We start from the raw sequence: 25,865 nt of genomic DNA on the forward strand, positions 1-25,865 counted from the left end.
ATAGTAACACTTGACTCGACGTCTTACAAAAACTAATCTATTAGTACTTATTACGCATTTCTTAAGCTTGCAAGTCATCGTCCTTTTTCAGCACCTAGTGCCGACCTCGATTCTTATCTATAGTCAGAGTAGACCGTTTAATACACCATTCAACGTTATTGTCATAGTAATCTTAAAAACCATTTTCGCCTCACACAAAACCCGCGTCAACACCTTAACTAGTCACCTCGTTCCAAACAATTAGCCTCACTCGAAATTTTTCCACCGCTCCTGCGAAACGTCATCGGTCCAGCGACCCTTGCTTCTGCCTCGAACATGACCAAGCAAGCGTAGAGAGACGCGAAAGTTGCCTGAACGATGACGGGAAGTTTTGAAGCCGAGAAAGGCCCCGCGATAGCTGAGCGCGTTTCCGGTCGAGTGACGGTGGCAACACCTCGCGCCGCGCAGCAATATTCGACCTGGTGAAAAACGCGGCGAACGAGGGAGAAACGATCGATACATCGATGAGAAGGGTAGAGAGTCGGTGGCCGCAGTCAATGACTCGGCCCCCTTGATCCGATATCTAGATACGGGTGATATCGCTCGGAGGAACTTTGAAAATCCGCGAGCGGCCAGACTCGCCTTGGTCGAGAGCCATATAATTTCAAAAGGCTCTTTCGATGTCTGCCAGTGATTTATGTAGGACGCGTCGCGTGTTGTGTTGCGGTACACAGAAACTGCTCTGGCCGCGGTCGACGAGCAGCAATACTCTCCCGGCCGATGCTGCCGCGGATAATCCTATAAACTCTACTGTATTTCACGTTTACGCTGACCGTTCTCCTCCCTTGCGCTTTACTTCATCGACAAATATTTATTGTACCATTCAACGCTTTCTTTCCCTGTCCTCGAGTAAATCATACTGGTATCGATTAGCATGGACACGGGGAAAAAGAGTGCTCGAATGGTCTGTTCTGTTTGTTTGAGTTGTCTTGGGGAACATGTGTATTTTCGAAGATAAAACACACAGTTTTACAGTTTTTCAAGATGCAGGAAAAAGAAGCTTAAGTTATTACAGTCTCTTGTAGAATTTACAAAGGTACTCTAATAGGTTTGAGTTTAATAGAATTAGTTCGAGTCGACTTTGTAGATTTAGCAAAGCTCTTACTGTAGTCAAGTTACGTTTGTTAAGTTTATATAGGTCTATAACAGGTCTTACGAAAGTCTAGCCTGCTTAAATCTACTTAGGAGACTTTTACTAGATCTGTAGGATCATTCTTTCCTTATATTGTATTTCATTATGATACTAATTTACATTTTTAGGTTTCGTAGTAGCCTCAGAGGGTTACAAGTATTTTATTTAAAATGGGAACTTATAGAAATTGTTTAACCCTCAATTCTTATAAAAATGATATGATCACTGCAATTTCATTACAAAAAATTGTTAATAGTAGTAGGGCTTATACGAAAGGTTTATTAATTTCTGTAAGTTACCATGAATATTGTCATACCAAATATTAAAAGTAAACCAAACCAAGACGGTTAAAGTGAAGGTTTTCTTCAGAACAGTATCAGAAGCTATGGTGCACCAAATAATGTCGAGGGGTCCAGATTAAGGACAATATTGCATTTAATGTCATTAAGCTCGCATAATGGAGCGTGACCCTGTTCAGTTAGTGTTTTGCTCATAACCGCAATGGGGAAGTCCCTTTCCGGTCATTCCTTTTCAGCTTTGTTTTCTTGACTCTCTATCTCCTCAGTTTATCCTCGCTACGGATGCTAACAGACATGTATAGCCACCTTCCACCTTCACATTTATTAGAATTTTGTGAATGAATAGATTCTCTATGACAGAAAAATAATTAGAGTAAATAGATTGGGCAGCCTTGTAATCTTTCTTTCGTCAGTAGATTGAAATAAAAATTGTGTAATTCTTGGTACATAAGTTTCCTCAATCTTCTAAATGTGTGGGAGAATCTCTCAGCATTTCATAAATTACGGTGATCAACGAAGGAACAAAGTATAAATTACGTCTCACTCGATCGTCATCGTGTGGAAACGTTTGGCTTCACGGAATTTCACGATCCACGCGCGAAGGATCAGTAATTTGCATCTCTAATGCGGGAGGAAGTGTCGGGGACCAGTCATGGAAATTGGATAGCCATCGATGAGACGAGGTGAATAAAATATCTCATTATTATTTAGCATCCTGTCGTTGTTATTTATACATAGGGTATCGAGCAATAAACATTTCACCCAGAGAAAATGTTTCCGCTTCTGTTCAACGCAATGTCCCATTCATTGTAATACAACTTCTATATACAAATAACAACCAAAGATATCAATTATAATTGACACGAACGCGTTTCGCAATCAAGCTCGTAATCTCAACTGTCTCGACTTTGTTTCGCAGCCTTTATGCACACCTTTTCCCAGAAATGGCTGCGCTCGATGAAATTCGTCGAATCGACGTCAGAAAAAAAATGATGATTCGACGTTTCACGACAGGCTGAGCGTGCTGGATCGAAGGAATGAAACGACAACAAAATTCCGGAAATATGTACACGCGTGTTGCGTGCCCGCTGTGTCGTCGAATCGTGCACGCACTCGACAACTGTGCGTCGCGAAATTCCTTCGAATTCGCGGGGCGAGCATTCATGTAACTATAGCATTTCTCGTTGATGAGGAAGTAAGATCGAACGAGGGATCTGCACGTTGGACATGCTGATTATCTACTAGATAAAACTTCATATTTACTAGATAAGCAACGATAACGCCTGGTAAACAAAAAGGCTCCATTTCCAGCGAGCTGCTCGCAGCATGAGATTAAATAAAGAAGCTAAATGAAGTTCGACAAATCCTCGACATGTAAACAGACTAGCAGATCAAGTAGTCGTAAACTAAACATTTTCCATGGAAGAGCAATTTCGTAACGGTTTGAGTTTCTACTTAGACTCTGCAGTTCTTTTCTTCTTCTGCGGGGGAAAAAGAAACGCTGAGTCTCCGTGTCTGTTAAGAGGGTCAGATGGTGGTTCCGTCGCGTTAATTAATCGGCCCCGTTAGGCCGGTTCTAATTGGAAATTTCCATTTTCCTTTGAGCTTGTGCACTTGACTCTGCGCGCGCGCGATCCACGCCGCGTTTACCGTCGACGGGATTGGCAACCGAGCTGGACGTGATCGCGATTTAAACGGTCCGGTTAAATTGGCGGGACAGGCGTTCTCGAGCCGCTTTGCTAACAGCTTTGCGCGTGTCGCAGCCTTGACGGCGTTTACAAACGACTTCGCAACGATTCCACGTATTTACTTGTATATTTGCAGTCTCGCGGGACGTAAACACGGAAACAAACCTGGGGGAAAGGATAAGCCTCTGACGAAAGATGCTGGAAGAGAAAATATCGCATTTTTATTGATCCATTGTACTCGGGCTAATTTAGAATAATAAAGTACAGTATCTTTTGTTTTGGAAATTGGAAGAATGGAGGTTTTACACGGAGTGAACGTTTTTTGCAAGCTGACTGCAAGTAAGAATTACTGCAGTTTATCGTAGAACACCTAATCATTATTTAAGTTATTACTTAATATTTCACAAAACATACCACAACATATAAAATATATATTTTTTTTTCCAATAAAAGTACACGATTCCAGATATTAATAGACCCCGACAGTAGATACAGAAAACTCATAAAAGTGGTAACTAATCTTGCTATATCTATCTACAACTATTTCTTGTAGAGTGCCCGCTTCAATCAAAGTGAGGCACGTTGTTTCGTGACTCTGATTAGAGGGTCCCTAGCCTCTACTCATCAGCGACAATTTAGTCGGTCGAGGACAGCCAGCCGCAAAGGGACATTCGTACTCGAGCCGAAAAACAACAATGAACATGGTCGAAAATTAATAGGTAATTTACTCGCCACGGGTGCCCCAGCCTTTAGCATCAGCAGTCGCGAAAGATAGATTTGGCGCGCGGCACGCGACGTTCATTAAGGCTCCCAAGGTCGGTCTCGAAGGTGGGCCCTTTTTACTCGTCGAACGGTGCCCCGTGCAATATTGCGTCCCTGCCCCTTCGTTTCCGACCGCTATTCACCGCCGTCTCGTCGGGGGTGGTTACTTTACGTGCTGGCTAATTTGCACCGGCCACTCATCATCGTCTGCCGGCTTATTACCCGGCTCCTTCTCCCATTCTCCTTCTATCGTTGCCTCCTGCTCCATCTCGAACGCTGCGCCTTCCATCGACCCCTCTCTGTTCCTCACGCGGCAAGAATCCACGTTTTCCTCCGCTCGCGGGTGGAAACCGTGCGGGCGAGCGGGACAAAGTGCACGCGCCTTCCTCTTCATCATCCCGCGAACACGCTTCTATCCGACAGCGATTACAAGGCAGATGCTACTAAATCGTCGACACGATAGCGAGTCGCGTCCTCGGGCCGCGGTTCTAATCGCGAAAATTTTACTGGCTCGGCACTAAATAACGCGTAATGGGCTTGTAAACTTTCCGCACCGCGGACGATGGATATTAAATGAAGTAGAGGGATTAGACGAAGCCGCGGATAATTAAGCTTCCAAGAGGACGGCGGTTTAGTTGCGCAGCATATAAGTTTTTGATTTACTGGCTCGCGGTGGTCGCCGCCGCACCGCGCTGCTTGCTTCCACCTGTTCGTCGATAATAATAAGTGTGCTTATGTAAACTTCCATCGCGACAGCAATTAACTGGCATTTTTCTATTTGGATTTCCATGTTAATCGCTCGCTGTCTTTATGGGCGCGTTACTTCGCCGTCAAACGACACTTCACGCGTGACTGTTCAGGGAACGAAGTCGCCGCGTTAATGAGTCTCCGCGGGAAATCGTTCTCGTTGGGTAGATGCAGATTTAAAGTAGGTAGGGCGTGGTTAGAACTTAGGTTGGCCTCCGATAGTACGAAGGAAAATTTCTGTAGGAAAATGGTGGGAGGAAAGAGTGAATTTATGTGAGCATCTTATGCGAATAGGTCTCTATAGGGAACAGATGAATTTTAACTTAGAGCATAGGTACCATGAAACGAGGGGAAGGTTTCTCAATCGACCTGTAAAAAAGAGTTCCTATTAAGACATTGCTATTATTCATGTGGTAGATATGATACTGTTACCCGATAAATGATCTCTTTGCATGTATTATTATTTTTCTAGTTTCTTCTTGGCCAACTATTAAATACCTATATTATTTGTTTTTACTCGCAGTAGACGTGAGTCATGAGTTCTGGGATAAAATAGTGTTGTTACGCCGGCGATGAGCTGATTGCAAAGGTTTACGTCTGTGATTGTATGACAAAACAACGTCCAAAGCTTTGGACTCCAATTCTATATTATTGTATCAAGACATTCCTATTTTTTAAAGAAGAAGTACCCATCTGTGATTCAACCTCTTCTCCTAACGAATGCGAATTCCATCTCGTAAACCCCAATGAAGTCATATACACAAATTTTCCAAGAAAGTAACTTATATTATATTATTCTACCTGCTCGTCGCTGCGTGCTGCTATTGGATATGTTTATAAACTTTGACCGTCGATTGTTTAATTTCTTGGTATCGCCAGGCCATGATATTCGTCGTGTTTTTCATTTCTTCACACTTCGCAGAATCACTAATTCCAAATGAGAAATTTATTTAAATATACATTTTTGCGGGCGGATGAGTTGTGATATCTTCTAATTGAACTGTGATAGTTTTCCAAACTGACTTCAACTCCCGTACAACTAGTATCTATAATTTTACTCCAAAAGTCACCCTCGATTAGGAATGAGATCAAATTCAATATTTACTCACTCTGTTTGCTCTGCTGACAAGATGAACCCCAAAACCAATAGATTTCTACTGTTGCCCTAGCTCACCTCGTCAGCGGAGCACTATACAGGCTGATCGATTTAACTGGAAATCCCTTAATAAGCGTTGGCAGCACTTGAATAAATGGTGCCAACAATCTGAGGGTTTCCAAATAAACTGCTCACCCTGTACGTATACTTGAATCCATCTCTGCCCCCAATTTCTCAGGTTCTCGCAAAAAGTGTTTCCATCATCGCTCCTACATTCCTAACCGAGCCCACATCAGTCCCAAGCACTCATTTCTCCATCTGTCCCCTCGCGGGCATATGACAGCCACCGTGTCGCGGGGATCCTATAAATCTGCCCCTTAATCGCCCAACGTATCCAACTGGTCGTAACTCATCCGCGCGGAAGCGAGTCGTCTCCCGCGTCTGCGCAGGAAAGGATCCCTCGCGACGCAGTTCGTTTCGCGAATCGTAGCGGGGCGATTATTTTCGCGATGGAAAAGCCTCGCGCCGCGTGCTCGCCTAGGTGGCTCGGCTCGTTAAGTGCGGGGGCTGACATCAAAGAGAGGCTATAGGCCGTTCGCCGGCTGCGTTGCCGTTCTCTGCCTCGACGGCTCCCGATAGGCAACGAGCTGCTGGCTGCCGCGGGACTGCTTTACGCGATGGCGTGCAAACTGCTCCACCGCTGCGAAGGAAACAGGGAAATAGAGGGGCGGGAGGGTGAGGATTTGCATACGGGAGATCGCTGCTCCGCATATGAGGGGAATGTTTACGATATCCGCATAATGAGGGCGTGGGTGTTTCTATTAAGGCGCGCAGCCAGGGCCTGCGCTGGCAAACGTGCCCTATCCAAGCCAGGGATCTCGTTGCTCTTTCCCTTCGTCTCTGATCCTATACCCTCTTCCCCTCTACCTGTTTTTTTTTTTCTTATTTTCTCGTTTCTCTTTGCTCCTTTTCCCTTTTCTAGCCATTTTTCACTTCCCCTAGCTCCTCTAGCCCTACCCTCGATCTTTCTTTTACTGTTTGTCCTGCTTCTTTGTTCTTCTCTTTATGGGACACAGGTTGATTTAAGTAGCTTGGAGAATTTCGGAGCGCGGTCGTCACGGAAGTAGGTAAAAAACGTCCAGCTGACGGGGTACTCCTTCAGCTTCCAGCTTTACCGTAACTCTCTCTCTCATCTCCCTCTTATTACCATTTCGATTCAGTGGAAATAGTCTTCGACTCGCGCAGGAGACCAATCGTGGACACGTCGCGGCTGAGTTATTAAGCTAATGCCTGGCTGGAATTAACTTAAATCAGTCATTTATCGGTAACGGGCAAGGAAATTACTGAGAGACCGTCGGCACAGGTCACAGAAGAGAATGAGATCCAGTGGGTAATAAATGACGTTATCTAACGGTATGGTAGCTAAATGGTTAACAGCGCGGGTTTACTTTTTGTCGTTATTAGCGATACTTGTATACCTCGGCATGCTACTTTCTCGCAGCTCCAGTATGCTGTGTAAACCTTTTTCATTATTTCTGTGTAATGCTCTGGAAACAAAGGCATTGCGAACTTGCAGTTTTGATATTTGTACGTCAGCGGAGATAGAGTTGTCAGTATGTGAGCTTAGTCTCAGTTTTATGATTTAATCACCATATTTGTGGATTAATGTTAGACATTGCTATTTAGTACCACGTATTGCATAGTAGTATCTAATAGAACAAAGGTTGGGAAGTGTTCTTTTCATTTGATGCACTTCACGCCTACAATCATATGCTTGTAACTTATTTTGCACAGCCTTAAATGATGTCTTCAGTGAGTCCCTACCTCTCAAAGACATCATCGAACCTCTTTTTCCGATATTTGAGATCCACTGCCTTCACCACTCTTACAAATTTCACAGCCACATTATGTTCTCTCTATCAACTGTATCTAAAAAAGCGCAAAGATCATCTCTATGTTCCTATAAACGATTGCGTGCATTTGTGCAGCGAACAATGCAAGCCAGAGTCGAGGAATCGCCCACGCTTGTTACACCGTCGCCTGCTAGCCTCGAATTAACCCGTAATTATGCGATAACGTTCTTCGCGCGAATTCTTCCAACCAGATTCTAAACGTTCCTTCAGGAAGATCAGCCTCCGTGAGTCACTCTTCATGGTCGATTCTCGCGATCATAGTGCACGTTTTCCACTCGTCACGAATACTTTATTTTTAGTTCGAGTCAGACATCAAACGACCAAAGTAGGTTATTCACTTCGTCACGGTTTGGACGAGCTACTTGAAGCGCTTCTTCGACTCTCATTGATCGTTGCCCGCGGCTGCATCACTCGTTAGATACCCTTCCGATCGAGGCTCAGGCGCGATCGATGCCAGCTTTCTCCCTATTTTTTTCGAATTTCCTGACGTTTTCTAGTTTACTCGGGAAGGTGGCGAATCGCGAACATCGCGCGCCTGCAATCCTGCTGCACTGCGGTGCTATGATTCTTCCAGTGCGACGACGACTGGTTTCTGCAGCATGTTGCATCGCTGGGAAATCCTTGCTCCTGCGAGGAGTTCTGTTGTCAGCGCAAGGCTCAACGTGTCGGTAGGGATGATTGAGTAGAGTTTCATGCAGATAACTTGAGAGTCGTGATAAATAGGATAGTAGGCTGTGAAAGGATTACGTTTTTCGTTTCCTAGGATATTCTGGGTTTTGTTGCAGAAATATTCGAGGACAGGGAAGCTTTACTTTTGAGTATTTCGAAGATCCTTTTATTCCAAAATTTTAATATCAGTGATATTAAACAAGAAACTACCTTCAATTTTGAGTTTTGTTGATAAATCGATCTTCTGTTTCAAAATTTCAGTTCCAGTACGTAATAAACCTGTGAATGGAGTGTTTTCATCCCCAAGTCTTCTTCATTAGTCCCTTCCCTCCAAAATTTCAGTTTCTTAATAGTCAGAGTACTCCTCCGATTCAGGGCGTCCAATTAAGATAGCGCTTCGCTAAAGACTCAGCCTCGCAAAGTACCAACAGCTACCCTCCTTTCAGCGAAATAGTTCTCCATCAGGGATCAGGAATTTCGTTCGCGGACTCAGACTCCTGGAATTGCGTGCCAGTTATTATAGAGCACGTTATCTGGCCGCGAAGAAGATTTTACGAGGCTCGTTGCATTATCAAACGTGGTTGGTTGAAGTGAGCTGCTCGCAAACGATGCTGCTTGTTACGCAGTCAATGTTATTAGTTCGTGGAATGCTCTAGCTTGGTGACGCAAAGAATCGAGAGCAAATAGGCGAGCTGGAGCAAATGTTAAACGAACTAGCTATTTATTTGCTGAGCGCAGACGCGCGTCACTGGCCTCGTCCAGTTAAGGAAGATGACGTTTCGTTGAGCGTGTCCTCGAACTCGTTTTCGTTTTATTCAAAATTCAGCGTGAGGAACACCTTGGCTTGCCTTGAGCAGTGCATTTCTTCTGTGACAGAGCTATAGGTACAGTTTGCACATCTCTAAACTAATACAGATGACGGAGAGATATATTTATACATGTTACGGTCCCATCTTGAAATATCATCAAGATTCTACATTCGATATTTGGACACGATCTGTTTCGAGATTGGATTACTCGATTTAAATATATAGCTGTCTCTGATCTTCTTAATATAACCATCTTTATTAAAATAATAAAAGTCTACCTTCGAATATAATAAAATGCTTATGCATTCAGTATATAATACTATATAATATTAACTTGACATCAACTTATGTTTATTATTTCCGAACCAATGAGAACATAACTTCGAGCTATTTCTATATTTAAAGATAAATTCAGTTTGGAAGGCAAAACTAAAAGATTCAAAGGTGTCCTATTTCTCACTTCAGACTGCTCAATTATACCTTATTGCATCATACTTCATATAATAATCAGAACTGAATTCAATTTTCAAGCCTTTTAAAGATTCAAATTCCTCAATATTGGAATACCTACTCCTTATCATCCCCCACGATTTGCCTTCAATTTCACACACAGTTCCCCCAGGTTGCTCGTGGAATCGAAAAGCTTAGAACTAACGACAAAGCAGACACATCTGATTAGTCCCGCAAAAGCGTCGCTCCCTTTGAAAGACGTAATCCACAGCGCAGTAACGTTCACCTGGATAATCTCCCGCAGCAGTCGGTATCGATCCTGTAGTATTTAAAGCGCATCAAGAGGTCCGAAAATAAAGACCGCGGACGTAGGTTGGCGCGAGTAATCACGGAAACGAGAAATCCACCCGCATTAATCACTCTGGCAGCCGGTACAGGTGATTCCTTCGACGAAAGGCCTGGGCAGGGGAGGCGCGTGTGCGCGGGATTCTCAGCTGCTGCGCTCCTCGCCGGCTCCTTTTTAGATTCCGTCGTCGAGTGGCGGGATCGCTAATGATTCACCGGGCAACCTGCGTCAGAGGCAGGCCCCGACGACGTAGGACGGTAAAAAGCCGTCGACGTCGACGCGAAAATCGCGGGGGTTTAATTACCAGAGGCCCTGGCTCTCGCGTCACGGAGGATGTCAACCGTGCTCGACCGACTAACGACTACGGCTGTTATCCAGCCGCTGAGAAAGAGAGATAGGGAGAGCGGAGAGATTCGCCCAGCCGATAACGATCGTTTCAGGAGCGCGTTCCCAATGGCGCCGCGCGCTCGAGGCCTCCGCTTCGCCTCTCGGCTTCTTCCTACCATCCTTCGCTCTCTAATGGCAGGGAGCGCCGGTTAAATAATTACGCGGCGGTTCAGCGTCCCGGCATTTAAATAAGAACGTCGTATCGAGGCTCGTCTATCTTGCATGGCGGCGGACGAAATGACGCGTTAAATATTAACGCGCGAACCGCGCTGGGATACGCGCACGCGCCCCACCGCGGGGACAGCCAGACCGCGGAAAATGAGGAACGGAAATGGAGATAAGTTAATAACGCACCGCGCCCGTGGATAAACCGATTCAGCGGATCGGGGAACGTGATCTCAATGAGCGTGCTGTGTACTACTGTACGCTGGGTGTCGAGGTTGCTCGTGACGCTTTGGAGAGGTGGAACGGAGAGTGGGGCAGGTCGAAGGGAATGTGGATACAGCAGGGCTTCGATTATCTGACGTTCCATGAGATTCAAATCTGAGGCTTCCTTTTGATTGCTAGATTACTGGGTTTACTTTCTTCGGCAAACTGTCTACTATTATTTTACTGTTTAAGTCTTAATCTACTGTAGTCTTATAATCGTATATAATCATGTATAATATATAATCATATAATGTATAATCAAAGCTTAACTAACAGAAATGTTGAATATTTCAACATATCGAGGTTCTACTGTAGATACTGTGTATCTTCATTGTGGGCGGGCCCTTTGAAAAGTTCATGCCAATTTTTAGGTAATTACGAGAACCTTATATTGTAGTGAAGTCATATCTGTATTTAATAAGGTATACCAACAGGTAAAAAGATAGCTTCTTAGAACATTTGTTAACTCTAAACATCATATGCATTTAATGAAACACTGGGTATTTGAGAATAGTAAACCAGAACAGAAATTTGATTCTTATGAAATATTGAGTAACAGAAAATGTAGACTCTCAATGTCTTATATCTCTTAATTCCTGAATTACATAAAGAACCCAATAAATAGGTATTCCAGTTCCTTCAACATGAATTATTTGTTGATTCTCAAATAAATTACAATTAGTAACGACGTGAATGCAAAAGTAATAAGATGTCGACGTGTCTTTAAAGCGACCAGACGAGAAATGACGTCTTACTAAGAAACGAATAGCGTCGGCTAGACCAGTGGTGTGCTCGTAACACCAATGAACAGAAGCGAAGGGCATCGGCTGTTATCATCGACGATTCGTCCCGATGGCCGAGTGATTCAGCGAATTCCCTGCGTCCCTTTACAGCGGCACCGGCCAATCGATTACACGCCAATCGGATTGACGGATCGCGCTAACTAGATCGCAAGAGTAGACCAGCGCTTCACGAACTTGTAATCGTGATTTGGTTGCTACCGATGGAGACCGACCTGTCGTCGAGATGTTCGTTGAATCATCGGAGACCCTGTCCTCTTGATGATGGCTACGTCATTAAAAAAAGGAAGTAGAGGATGGACAGCTTGAGACATCTTTTGATTGAATCTAGGACAGCTTTAGTATGTTTTGTTTTCGTGGTATTTTATGAGGAGAAGGAAGTTCAGGACTACTTAAGAGTTGGTAGAAAACTTAGTACTTTACAGTTAGGTAATTAATTATCTCTTTGTATGGGAAGGTAATGATGTTAAAGAATTTTAAGGGACGTAACCTCGATATGTGTTTCATTATACTTTAGCATTTCTTAAGAGTACTAATAAGATAGTTGACCTAGTACTCGATCAGTACCTAGTACATAGTCGATCATTTCAATAAATAAGATAATACTACTTGAACTTTCTCAAATTGATCACATAATAAAGTTAGATATCTTATTGTATTATACAATAAATAAGTAGTTTAAAATTATTAATTATTAAAGTGATCGTCTACTGGAGTCGTAGTTGACTCGCTACTCTAGATATACCTACTAAATTCTTCTTTATTAGTAAATATCATTATATTAAGAAAGGTTCTTCATTTTTCTTTAATTTAAACGTATTTTTTTCATTAAAAGAATCGACACCCCTTACTAAGTGATTGACTACTGTGTCAACTACCTTAATAAATCTTTCTAAGATAAGATAATTTTCCTACTTCCATTGAAGGTGCGAAACAAACCAGCAACAGCATATCAAACAACACGTCTCTCAAATAATTAATCACAAAGCCCTCAACACGCACCACAGAAGGTTATTACCATTTATATTCATCATCCTCCACATGTTAATCGAAATAATTTAAAAATCACTTTTCCCGCGCTCGACTAAATTAATCGCATCGGAGTTCACTCGACGGCTAGGAAGAGAAGCAGTTTACACCGATTTCCCTATCGGCGCGATCTAACACGGTGTCTGGGATAATTAATAAGCCTCGTGCACCGTGACGACGTGTCGCGCGCGTGAGATCAAACAGGATCGGGTCGGACGCATCGTGGAAGCTAGAATGCCTGCGTGTGCCTCGGCGCAACCTGCGCCATGGATTTTCTGGATCAACCCGCGTCGGCTCGTCGTCGAAGTCGTCGCGCCGGTGTCGGAGAAAAAGGACCACGCCGGGGCGACAGGTTTTCGTGGAAAAGAAGCCTCGTCGCTCGTGGCCTCACGCGGGATATCGCCTCGTGAAAAGAGCCGTCGAGCGTGCGAACGAAAAGGACGGAGGGAGCGAACGTCGCCACTCGGACGAGCCTTATAAAATACTCGCGACCATTCCCGCGTGACGTTAAGTATGATAGTCGGTTTTTGCATCTCCCGGGAACGACGACGAGCGAGCCTTTTATTTATTGGCCGACGGCTCGCGATTGAAAAATGCCGAAAGTGCTGTTGCCAACCTCGTCGGAGACTTTCCGCACATCCTATAGTCGAGGTCTCGCGGCACACAATATTTGCAACCCTCTGGAGCCTCAAACGTTGCGTCAGGGAATAAAGGAAAATCGAGAAAGGGAGGGGCGGGGAGGTTTAGCGTATAGCTCCTTAAATCAGGGCTAGTTGGCTTGTCAGCCATGCGACGCACATTCCCTTTTGCGGCGCAAATTACGGCGCGTTTAATTACCATCCGATATCCAAAGGAGGGTCGTTAATCACCTCGCCGATAACCCGTAATTTTCCAACAACGATAAAATCTGTCGCGCGACACTCCCTACAGCATTCAGAGACGTGATTCTTTGAAGCTACCCCAAGGAGTGTATAGCTAGAAGTCCTGCTGCTTATACACGTTTTTCTTTGCCTTTGACTTTGCGCTATTCCCTGTGAATGTCCGAGATTCAGAGGAAAGAATAGTTTGAAAAGAATATAGTGCAGGATACTCTTTGATGCCTCAGAGACCCCCTGGAGACGATCGATGCATACCTTAAAGAGGGGCTGCACGTTGCTGCGATTCAGAGAATTGCAGTATCTAAAAATATTAATAATTTTAGTTGAACTCTTTGTGGAAAGTTTGGTTTATAAAATAATTTTCTGTCGTTATCATCTTGCGAATGTATGTCAACAAATAATGTTTCGTGCACATGAGTACAGTTTCTTTGCTTTGAATAATATTAAGCTATACTATATTCAGTATATTTTCAAATATCGTGCTTTTAGAATTTATAACTCTCAAAAACTACTAGCACCCACATCTTACTCCAAAAATTACTAACAATTTTCCATTTAACTTTCCCATTTAAAGATATCTTAATTTAAAAAATCTCAAATCTATGTTGAAATCACCTAATGATATCATGTACTATTTGTGTCTTATGAGAAGTCCTCTGGAAAGCATTAGAGGCAATTCTTTCCAGAGGACTTCTCATAAGAGACGTAACCTACCCCTCATCCACAAGATATAAAAAGGCTCGAGAAAGCCGAAAGAATGCAATTTTCGTTTGACACCCGGTTAAGCGTGATTGTTACATTGTGACGAGGAATGGAGGACAGTCCACTTTACACGGCTATCCGATTCCTGATCCTGTTCCTGAAGAGAGATATGGGTGGACGGTTTCTCTACCCGTTGCCTATGTAGATACCAACGATCGGCTTCTCTTCGGTAGCCCGTCTGGTTTTTTGGTAGCAGTTTGCCGGAGTCCCACCGCCACCGAGCCATGCCTGTCTGCCCTAAGGCCACTCTTTCCTTTCCGAAGGAAGAACGGTGGATGGACGATCTTAGCGAGGGCTTCGAGCCGCTCCCAAACTAACTGCCACTTTCACCCTTCAGAAGTGCGTCTCGCGACCGACTATTCTCGCATTTGTCCAATTAACAGCGTCCACGATGGTATCTCGTCACGCGAGGTTCGATACAAGTTACCATGGACACGCGAGATTATAATGTATAATGGCAAGCCACGCGAGAACACTTGCTCACCGTGTAATGAGAAGCATACGTGTCCACGCGGCAAAGGTCACTTTGAAGTCCTCGTCGTTCGAAGGAAGGCGAAACTGAAACGTGTCAACCGACGAGGCGATTCCCATTGATTGCGTAACGGTTGGATCGGATGAAGAAATTCGGGAAATAACGAGGAGGGGTTTACAAGGTCTTCAATAAATCATGTCCTCTCTCGATTGATAAAGCCGCGATTAATTAGCATATCAGATGTGAACGGTTGAGGAGATGTCGCGGTGGCCTTGGAACGATCACCTTGCAAGGATCCTATGGTATCGAGTGAGCACGTTTCGCGAGAGGGTCGTATCTATCGTCGAATGAACGAGGCACCCGGTATATGGACGGATCGTGCGGGAGAGAAAGATCAAGCGCTCCACCCACGCCCATGTCTCAACCTGTTCTGTTTCTGGCGTGGAGCCGCGGTTACAGGTGCCTCCCCGAGGGCATTCCTGCTGGAATTCTTCACCGATGATCCTCTCTCGGCCCTCCTGCAAATTCCCTGCTGGCGCAGTTGCGTCGCGGTTTACCGACGCGAATCGAAATCGCGTCCCGAGGATTCCTTCCCGTGGTTCGCCGCGTGGAGATCGATTCCAGGCCTCCTCGCTTTATCTCCCGTAGATCGACGGACGCTCGGAAGAGGCATTCGTGAAACGTCACTGGAATCTAACGGTCCTACCGAGTTTCTCCTCTAATGAAACACGGTAATCGGGTTACATAATCGGTGACGCAAAGCGACACGACTCCTTCGAGCGCCGTCGTCGCGTCCAGCCGAATCAGCCTCAAAACGCAACCGACCGACCATTAAGCTTTCCTAAATGCCCTTCGACGGGCATCGTCTCGAGGATAACGTCTCCAGGGGGGAGGAGAGCGGGCGAGGAGGTTCCACTTCTCGAGTTTCACGAAACTCTCGATCTGGAGACTGCGAGCGAACTGCTTGAAATGATCGTTGTATGGTAGGGGGCGGGGGGGAAGTCGATGTCGCGAAGGGAGAGGCAAAAGGAAGAGACAGCGAAGTGCAGGAAGGGAGGCAGGGGTACGGAGAGGAGGGAAGGGAAAGGAGAGGATGGCAACGTACGCCCACACCTCCTCGTCGGGGACCTGTTCTCGGCTTTTACGTTCTGACATCTTTTCACTCCGTTTACGAGTCCCCTTTACGTTTTACGACCGATCATCGGGGCCCTTTCTCTCTGCGAGGCTCTACCGACCGTGGCAGCGCGCGGCTCGAAGGGAAAAGGGAGAAACGAAGGAAACAAGAAAACGATCATCGCGGCGGGAGGAACAGGGACGGGCAGGAGACCGCCGTGAGACTCGCTCGCTATCCGCGGATCTTTCGATGCCCGATACGAATATTGCGTCGAATGCCCGTGGAATATCTGCTTTGGAAAATGGAAGTCCATCGACGGCTCCGATACAAAAGAGATTGCATCGATACGGCTCTACCTCCTGCTCTGAAGGAGTCTTCACCGCTGAAAATGAGTGCTCACCGCGGTTAGACGCCAACGATACAATGTGAGCCTTCGATCGTGGCTTCTGACGCGGTATGAATATTACGCCTTACCACCCGTGCGTCTGGCGTAGATTTCTGTTAGGCTTGTGGTAGATCGGCGGTAGCCGAAGGCCAGTTGATCGAGACTGAGTCGATTGAGGTTCAATTAGTGGTGTTGGAAACATGTATTCTATGTACTTTAGTCTGCAGTGATCAATTATATGCAAAAGTAATATAGTATTAAATATACGAATTAATTCAGTGCTTTTTAGCTAAAGCAGTAATATCTCCATTCTAAGCTTCAATTTCGTCAATTCTACCTTTTTGATTTTTCAGACAAATGCATCGAATTAATTCGTATTGTATGTAATAGATTAATTTTGGAAGCGTGTAGAAACAGGACTCTGTGATTTATAGACACCTCTAAATGGTCATTTTTGAATGGATCTAGTACCTACCTACATTCATATCTTTCTGAAATTCAGTAAATTTTTCCTTCTTTATATATTCATCTACTTTATTCTGCAAATAATTCATGAAGTGCAGCAGCAACATTTCATGCTACATTAACAATTTTGAGCAGCCACTATTTCAGAGTCAACATCCACTACAAAAGGCTTTGACGATACAGTAAACTTTCCACAATTTTCCGTCCACGTACATGAGCAACATTCTCACTTTTAGAAGCTGAAAAGAGATTTGTCATCCATCGACTAGCATCGAAGGCAAACTCTCCGCGATCTCAGCGATTACGTCTTTCTTGCCCCTTCCCCGTTCTTTCGACGAGAATTTGCTAACTGTTGCGGAGGCGTAAAGTTGAAGGCCGTGAGAGCGGTGTCGCAAGAGAGGCTCGCGCGGATTTCTTGGCAATACAGCGTCCGTTGTCGCAAGCTTCCCCGCGCTTTCTGCGTTTAATACCAGCCAAGCATTCGGCCGTTTCGCCATGAAAGGGATACGAGACGGTGAGAGGAACTTGGGGATCAAATCGATTTCAAAGAGCGGGTAACTGCCCGCGTACGCGCAGGAATGTGATAGGGCTCGAATCGCTGGAAAGTCTTCGCTGGGACATCTGTGTCGCCGCCGCGCCTTCCGGGAACGCGAATTTCTATTCTGCGGATCAGGCTAATTGTCGTGCTGGAAAACAGCTGGCGTTCAGAACATCAACACGTGAGCTATCGACCTCTGGATCCTTCCTCTGGATCTAATTTATGAGGATTGCTTTTTGAGATGTTGGCAGAATTTAAAAATGAGAAACGAAATTCAATTTTTTACACAATTAAGTCTTAGGCTACCAAAGTGGAATCTTTCGAGGACTCCAATATGATTCAATTCAAACTTTCGAATTTTCAAATATTATTCAGACATTCTAATACTTAAATTGGAAATTTTTTAATTTTCTATTTTTTTATATTTTCAAGTCTTCAAATTTTCACTTGTCAATTTTGTAAGCATTTAAATATCTAATATACTATATACTTAATTTACAAGTTCTCGAAACCCTTTATATATTTGTTTCAATTTTTTGAATGCCAGTTCTTGGAAATCTGTAAGTATCTTTCTTTATGTTCTTTTAAAGTAACATGATAAATTAGATATTAATATTCACATGATTGTCATTATTACAATATTCTACATTCCCTCGTATCGTAATTTCAACGAGTCAGTGGAAAATTTAACAATTCATACGCGAAGCGATATCGAATTCCCCACAACCAATAATTACTCCAAAAGGGAAAAGATCATGAAACATTACAAACGTAATGACATCCACGGACGAGTCGGACAACTTCTCCGCGGAAAGTCGACTACACCGAAAAACGAGAATTTCAGCTCGATTCATCGTTCGCGGCGGTTGATTCATGCGCTCGGTGTGCGCCATCGCCGCGCGCGATTTAAATTTCAAATCTTCGGCCGGATACACCTCTCGACTTACACGTGGTTTTATGACAAAGTGCTGTTGTCGCGTCGACAAGACGAGCGTACGTGTGGTCCGCGGCCGCATTAAAATGAACGAACGAAGAAGGACCGAGCTAGTCGCGCGAGTAAATTTCTGCTTGTTCATGGACGCGCAGGATATTTGCATCCGATATCGACTTGAGTCAAGAGTCGATTGTTCATTTCATATTCGAACAGGAACGGCCGGGCTTCCCCTCCAACTTATTTCCTCCTAATTTCAATTAACGCGCGGAAAAAACAGCGTCGGGAGACGAACGTCAGCACGGCTACGCGCGCGACACGTGTAGCAACGCGTGCGATCGACTCCCCTGCCGCGTCATCGTCGATGCCATGTCGATGCCGTCTCGTAAGCGGCATTGATCGCGCGATCGTCTCACCTTTTATTTAATGGCTGCGCCCGACTCGATGACAGATGACCGCTCGATACGACCTCGTCGCGGAAAGCACACGGACGCGCTAATGGTCATCTTTCACGGCCGCGAATCAAGCTTTCGTCGTCGTTCGACATCTTGCTCGATCGCTTGCTACGTCGATCGATACCGATTTTTATCGAAAGACCCTGCCTGCTCCTGTTACTTCGTCGCGCCCCTGCTGCACTACGTCGACTCGGTAAGCAACGATAAGGCAGATAGAAGTATGCCGTCGCCTTTAATAGAGCCGATTCCTTACGCCGCGCGTGATGCAGCGCGCGGAGCAGATAACGTAAGATAAACGTCAGTAAGTGTACCGCGTGCACCGAGAAGCTGGCCCGCGTAGCCGACACTAAGAGGATGATTCATGAAATTACGCGTATCTAGCGATTTCATAAGCAATCGGAAATGAGCGCGCTGCGTAGAGGCTATAATTTAACAATAACCGAGATTACAGGAGTGTTGCTGCGTAACCTAAGGCCGCCATGCAAAGACCCTTGTAACTCAGACGCTGGCGTGTTGCCTGAAAATATGGTCCTGTGATTCTTGGATAGGGGTGTAGTATGTGAATTCGGTTTGAGAAGTATTTGGTGATGGGTTTCTAAGATCTGTAGGATATCTATTACGTGTATTAAATGTATCAGTAAATGGATATGTAAACATATCATGAGACTCCCTTTCTCTGGTCTCTAATTAAATATCTGTAATTGTAAGACAAAATGACGTAAATTATATATTTGTTTTTTTTAATATTTCAAGCCTTTGAGTCTTAATACCGACTATCTTACATTCATGCATACTTTCGCTTTTTAAAGGAAAAGGATTTTAATTTAATCTGTTTTTGTAAGAAATATAAATTCTATTTTATAGTCCTTAATTAAGGCACAAATTATAACTTGTATATGTAACTTATGTCCTTCTGCCTTACAGATACCGACATATATCAATGTCCAGACAGAATCATTTAGAAAAGAGAATTAAGAATCTTTATGTGTGTGAGCGTGTATAAAATTATTTGATTGAACAAGATTGAGTGAGAGGATTGAGAAGTTTACTTAAGTTTCACGTAACCGATTTTCTCAAAAGAACTTACTAAAGTATCAACATGTGACTGCCCACGTTTACTGTCCAATCTCTTAGCGTACCATGCATTACAATTAACCGTGTATCATACGTGATGCATAGGACAGTGAACCTGTTAACATTTCAATATTTACGAACATCAACTTACCCTTTCCTAGTTACCCAAAGACACCCCCTTCTCAGTGTCTTCGTTTCAGACCATCAAGGTCTATCGTAAGGATACGTGTTCACTTGAGAGTGAAACTATAGCGAGCTGCTTTCGGGAGTACTCTCAGGTACCCTAAGCAGCCAGCCTGAAAGTGACCGAGTGGAGGAAAGAAAAATAAGAGTGCCGTGGTTTGGCTGTTTCAGGACGAGGTGGGAGGCAGTACGGTGGTAGCCGAGGGTGTCGTAGGCGGCATAAAGGGCCCAGGCGGCGGGTGCCGCGCATCCTCGATGACGATGGCCGAGAGCGCCGTGGAGGACGCCGCAGCCGCGCCCCCGGGTCCGGCCAAGCCACCACCGCCCTCCTGCACCAACAACAACACCCTCGCGGCGACCGCGAACCGGAACCACCGCAACCTCCGCAGGCGGAAACGGCTCGACCAGGTGCTGGACATCCTGCAACACCGAAGCTCGCCGTCGGAGGGCGAGGTGTTGAGATTCGAGGGCAGCGGGCCTGCATCCGAGGAGGAAGACGTGTTCGGGTCACCCAGGTCGTCCTCGAGATCGGGCACGGATCCGCCGCCAGCGATCAGCCTGCTTCCGCTCAGGCTGAAGAGCGAGGAGCCCGTGACGCCCACCGAGGAGGAGGCGACGGTGAACAACGCCGATCAGCAGAACCATCATCCCCATCACCCTCATCACCACCCTCACCATCATCGACACCGACACAGGCATCACCACAGGAACAACGCGAACCACGTCTACGACCATCTATCCTCCCCTCACCAGAGATCCTCGACGTCCAACTACCCAGAGTGCAGCTACGTCCAGTGTTCCCAGTCAGCCACCCCGCCGATGGTGCTACCCTCCCCTACGTCTCCCTTGACTCCTCTCACGCCGCTCACACCGTTAACACCTCTGTCCTTGCCACCACTGACCCCAGGCTCCCTGTCGTCGTACAGCTTCCAGCATTACATGCACTCCAAGTACCTGCCGGACATCTTCCGAGGTCGCAGTCATTCGGACTCGGATCTGGTGCCGGGATGGGACCAGAAACCGCCGCTTTGGGAGCAGAAGCCACCGCACTGGGACCAGAAGCCACCTCTCTCGACCTCCTCCGTGTTCGTGAACCATCCGCTGAGAAGCGGCTCCCTCGAGAGCGACACAACGAGTCCCCAGGAGTCGCCGCTGGACCTCTCCATGAAGAACCTGATGGCGTCGGCCGCCGCGGCGGCGGCTTCCGGTAGACCACCCGCTCTCCAGCTGCTGCCACCGGGCATCGTGTCGAGGGGATCCGTGAGCGTGCCAGTGGTCAAGGGCGACGTGGCCTCGCCGACGACGAAGGAGAGCGTCGCGGTCAGGTACAAGCTGGAGGTGTCGCCCGTGGTCGAGGAGATGCCGCCAGGCGCCGACATCGCGTACGTCTGCCCCGTCTGCGGTCAGATGTTCAGCCTGCACGACCGCCTGGCCAAGCACATGGCCTCGAGGCACCGCAGGCAAGGACCCCAGGACGCGTCCGCGAAGGCGTACCTCTGCGACGTGTGCAAGAGGAGCTTCGCCAGGTCCGACATGCTCACCAGACACATGAGGCTCCACACAGGCGTCAAACCGTACACGTGCAAGGTCTGCGGCCAGGTATTCAGCAGGTCCGACCACCTGAGCACCCACCAGAGGACTCACACCGGCGAGAAGCCGTACAAGTGTCCGCAATGCGCGTACGCCGCGTGCCGCAGAGACATGATCACCAGGCACTTGAGGACCCACGCGAGATTCCCGGACGCCCAGACGCCCAAGAGCGAGCCAGGACTCTTCGCTGGCGAGGACAGTCCCCCGTTCGCGCAGGAGGTGGCCACCCCTTTGACTACGATCAAGGCCGAATGACGACGGCCAGGTGGATGACCACGCTGCTCTAGCGCGGCTCCGCGCGGACCCTCTCGGAGAAGACGCCAAACCTCGACGGACAGGGACGCAGCCGTCGGGAGGCCCAAGCGACGTCGACGACAGAACAGAGGCTGAAGGGGACAGCGGCGGAAGGCAAGAGATCGATCGGCTTGCTGTGGAACCGAGATCCAAAATTCGTGGAAAGGATAGTTATCAGAACTTTTAATTACTGTATCTAGGATTCCGGTACTTTCGTCAAATTCCATCACAGTTGCATCTTAAAGTCCCGTATCTCGATTTTATGAAGATTGTTTTAAGGCGTTTTCAACAGTATTATCGTGCTTCCTCTCGTCTTCCCCGTTGATTCCTCTGAATTTGTATGACGCGCATTTTCCGGAGTTCTTTGTTGTATATCCAAGGCGGTTCGAAGTTCGTTCCAGTAATTTTCGATGTTTGCATAAATTGCTTCTTTTTTTAAGTCTGTATAGTTGAGAAACGTTCTCGGTTTCGTTTTCTATTAGTCAATTTTTATTTTCTCGCCGATTTCAATTGAATATTTTAAGAAGGATAGTGTTACCTCACGGATGGTCGCTTTCTTGAATTTCTAATATGATCATTGTTGGAACCTATTTGAGCGCCCAACTCGCATTAAACGATGGTTACTCAATCGTTGCTCATATACGTGAAACCCAAGCGATCTGAAAGCATTCCCTATGGGCCGTGCGCGGTTGCGCGGTTCCATCGCAGAGATTCACGTGACACGGTGCTTAAAGACTCGGCGTCGGCATCGATACTCGCGTATCGAGGATCAGGACGCCCGAAACGCTCGCGATCTCTTCGCGGGATCCACCACCCGTCGAATTATTCCGTCGTACTACGCAAAACACTTGTGCCAAATTTCCACGGTCGGCCCCGTAATCGAGACGCGTATTGTTCGAGAAATCGCTGGCGATACGAGCCTTTTAGCGGTTCCCTTTCTAAATTTCTAAATTTCTAACGAAACATTCGCGTATCGCCAGCGCGCTTTTCGATGCCCACATGTCGTTCAGAAATTCGATTCGTCGAGTAATACACTCGATAATTTACCAGAGAATTGTTTGAGTGTTGTACCGAGTTTGCATCGGTAGAGTTAGTTGTTAACGTTTGAACAAAAGATGAGAATGTTTTTTATCGTGCGTTGCGAAATCACCCTTCGACGGTCGACGCGTCGTGATATATTTATCGAAATTTGTTGTTACTCGCGACTGAAACGGTTGAAAGGTTTAGGAGCCTCGAGGATGGTCCAAGTTCAAGGATGGAGATAGAAGAGAAAGGGGAATCTCAAGACACGTTGGTCTCGATGATTTCCTCAGCGGAAGGAGAGTGAAACGAGAATGTAACCGTACCTGCTGAAAATGAAAGAAACTTAAAGCATAATAAAGCGTCTAGACGTAACGTTAATTAGTGGTTAATATTAATATTATTGCGTTATTATTATTATTATTATTAATATTATTATTAATATTATTATTCTCAATGTATTCGCATGAGAATGTTGCGGTGTGTGCTGGAGAACAAAGAGATATTTTTTTATACGCGCGAAAGAGTCCGAGGATTGGAGTAGAAAGTAAATATCAAATTCGCTTTGAAATTAGTTCAAAATTGCGACGGAAATTAACGGCGATCAGAGCTTCCTTTAAAATAGAATCACCTCCCGCGACAATGGAACGCACCTCGCGACTCATTCGCTTTCCCCATCGACGAGAATCGATCCGTCGACGAGCGTATTCCGACGAAGTACGGGCCGATCACGACGCAACGTGTTTCGATCGCGACGTTTGAGACGGTTCCATTAAAATACTCACGATTTCCCCAGCGGATCGCGAACGTTTCGAGGTTCCACTCGACTCATAGGACCTGTCTCGAACACTTGGTCGACAGACGTTCAAGATATCCTAATAAGATGTCTCAAGATACCCAAAAGTTTGGGTAATCAACTCAGAATTCAATTAAAGGAGAAAGAATCCTTTTCAGCCAATGAAGATGACCGTCGACCAAGTGCAGAGCAGAATTGTCACGCGTACGCGAATCGGCTGAACATTACGCGTGGAATCTACTACTCAAAGCTTGCTCAACCTTGACTGTTTGCCTTTTTCCTTGCCATAAGTCGGCCACCGTCCAAGCGGATCTCCCGCTCGTGGCCGCGATATCAGGGGCGGTGACGAATATCGCGAATCGCTCCCGTTGCAAACCATGTGCGATGCTCATCCTTATAGACACACGAGATACAGACACACATGCACGACACCTGCACACGTGGACACACAGAGGCGCGTTGAACACACGGCGATGAGGTGCGCGCGGGGTCGAGCGCGCACGCGGGTACGTATATCTGTATTTTTGTATTCCGAGGTTTTTTCTAATTAGTCTACCGTTTAAGCGTTTCGAGGAGGAACGGAACGAGTAATTAGCCATTAAGGAGAAACTGTCGCTCTCTGCTTGCCATTTTAGCTCTTGCCTCTGTCGATCCAACGATTACTCGGAAGGCGGCTTGTCGACGGAACAAGAAGGACAACCGGCGGGCAGAGGTCGAGACGGAAGGCCACGTTCGATAAGTCTCGAGTTTTTTTTTGGGAAATATGCGAATCCTATCGATCTTTTCTCTTTTCTTTTCGTTAATTTCTTACTTTTGTCATTCGTGGAAACAGTGAGGTCTGATTTTGTTCAGAGATCGGAATAATTTTTTGTTTTGACGTTTCTGTTCGACGCCTCCGACTCGACGCTGTCCTTCGCCCGGTTCAGCCTTAAAACTGACATGAGAGAATCTCTTGCGCAAGGAGCCCCTTGACGCACGAGAGTTGAGGGGATAAAAAGAACGAAAAGGGAAACGATGTGTATGAAACACGCTCGACGTGTCTTCAGGCAATTAAGCGATCGCCGTGCCAGACAACCTGTTCTTGTAATTATTAACACTCACTTAGCCATTCGTATGATTATAATTATTTCTATTATTATTATATTATTATTAATTATTAATTATTATTAATTATTACGCCTAGTTACGTTGTTAAGTGATTAATCATGTTTAATGCTTCTATTATTTATTTTGTTATCCTATTCGCAAGTCAAGCTTCCTATTTTTCCTCCTGTTCTTACATTCACCCTCCCCCTATCCCCCTCTTGTTCCTCGTTTCACCGAAATGTACGCCCTGGCCGATTTCATCGTCGATGGGGCAGAGAAGCAGGCTCTCGCGCGCGCATCGAAGCCGCGACTGCATTTATAATAAATTCGTTTTCGTTCGTGCAGCCGAGTCCTCGAGCTTCTTCTCCGCCCTCTGCTCGTTCTGTTTTTGCATTGGGAGTAAATAAAATATAGAGATAGAGGAAGAAGAGAACGGACGATGAAAAAGGCTTCCCTTCGGGAGACGTCGCCGATGCCTGGCGACTTCCTTCGAGCGATAAAAGCGTTTCGTTTATGTTTTTGTATTAACGGCGAACGAGTTAGTTAAACTACAAAACGCTCACCGAGGGTCTCTGTAAATTATTTGATGACGACGATTGTGTATGTTAATTTATAAATTATGTTGTGTTTACGAATCGTGCCAGAATGGAAAAAAAATATAATTTTTTCAACGAACCCGTCTCGCGGTTTCTCATTCACCAACCTCGCATTCGTCCTTAGTTTAGTTTATTAGTTTCTCATCGTCTTCTTTCGTTTTCGTTTAAAGCATCAGTGATTTCCAATGCAATACATTGGGAGTTTTCTTCTTTTTTTGGTTCACTCGAAAACTGTGCCTTCGTCTTCGTAACGTTACGAGGGAAGCAGAAGCGACGAAATGAATCGACGTGTCCGAATATGTATACATATCATTTTAAGGCTGAGGATTCGAATAAGTACATGAAAGATCGATTATTCTTTCACGTAAGGTGATATATTCGGAAGAAGCTTTGGACCTTTCCATATCTTCGTGTACATAGACGATGTGTACTCTGTTGTGTATCTATGACCAGTGTTGTGCAAACACATCGCGACGATCATTTTAATAAGAGTTTGAAAACCATGGCCAAATTGAACCTGAGTTCCTGATTCAAATTCGTCGCTGTTCAAATTCATCGTTCACATTATTTACGTAAAACGGAGAAATTTAAATTTGTGAAGATGCTCACATAAAGTTCGGCCAAAGTAAAA

The 25,865-nt window shown here is 45.6% G+C and overlaps 1 protein-coding gene across 1 annotated transcript in view; it reads left to right on the plus strand.

The window, feature by feature from the left end:
• Klu (zinc finger protein klumpfuss) overlaps window positions 1–21,740 on the plus strand; it is a 44,933-nt gene extending 23,193 nt beyond the window's left edge. The window contains exon 5 of the mRNA XM_076392551.1: window positions 20,024–21,740. Coding sequence (XP_076248666.1) covers window positions 20,024–21,697 — 1,674 coding nt within the window. The 3' untranslated portion in view covers window positions 21,698–21,740. The remainder of the gene's footprint in view (window positions 1–20,023) is intronic.
• Window positions 21,741–25,865: the final 4,125 nt, after the last annotated feature.

This window comes from Calliopsis andreniformis, chromosome 2, assembly GCF_051401765.1.
Source record: "Calliopsis andreniformis isolate RMS-2024a chromosome 2, iyCalAndr_principal, whole genome shotgun sequence".
In the NCBI taxonomy this organism is placed as follows: Eukaryota; Metazoa; Arthropoda; class Insecta; order Hymenoptera; family Andrenidae; genus Calliopsis; species Calliopsis andreniformis.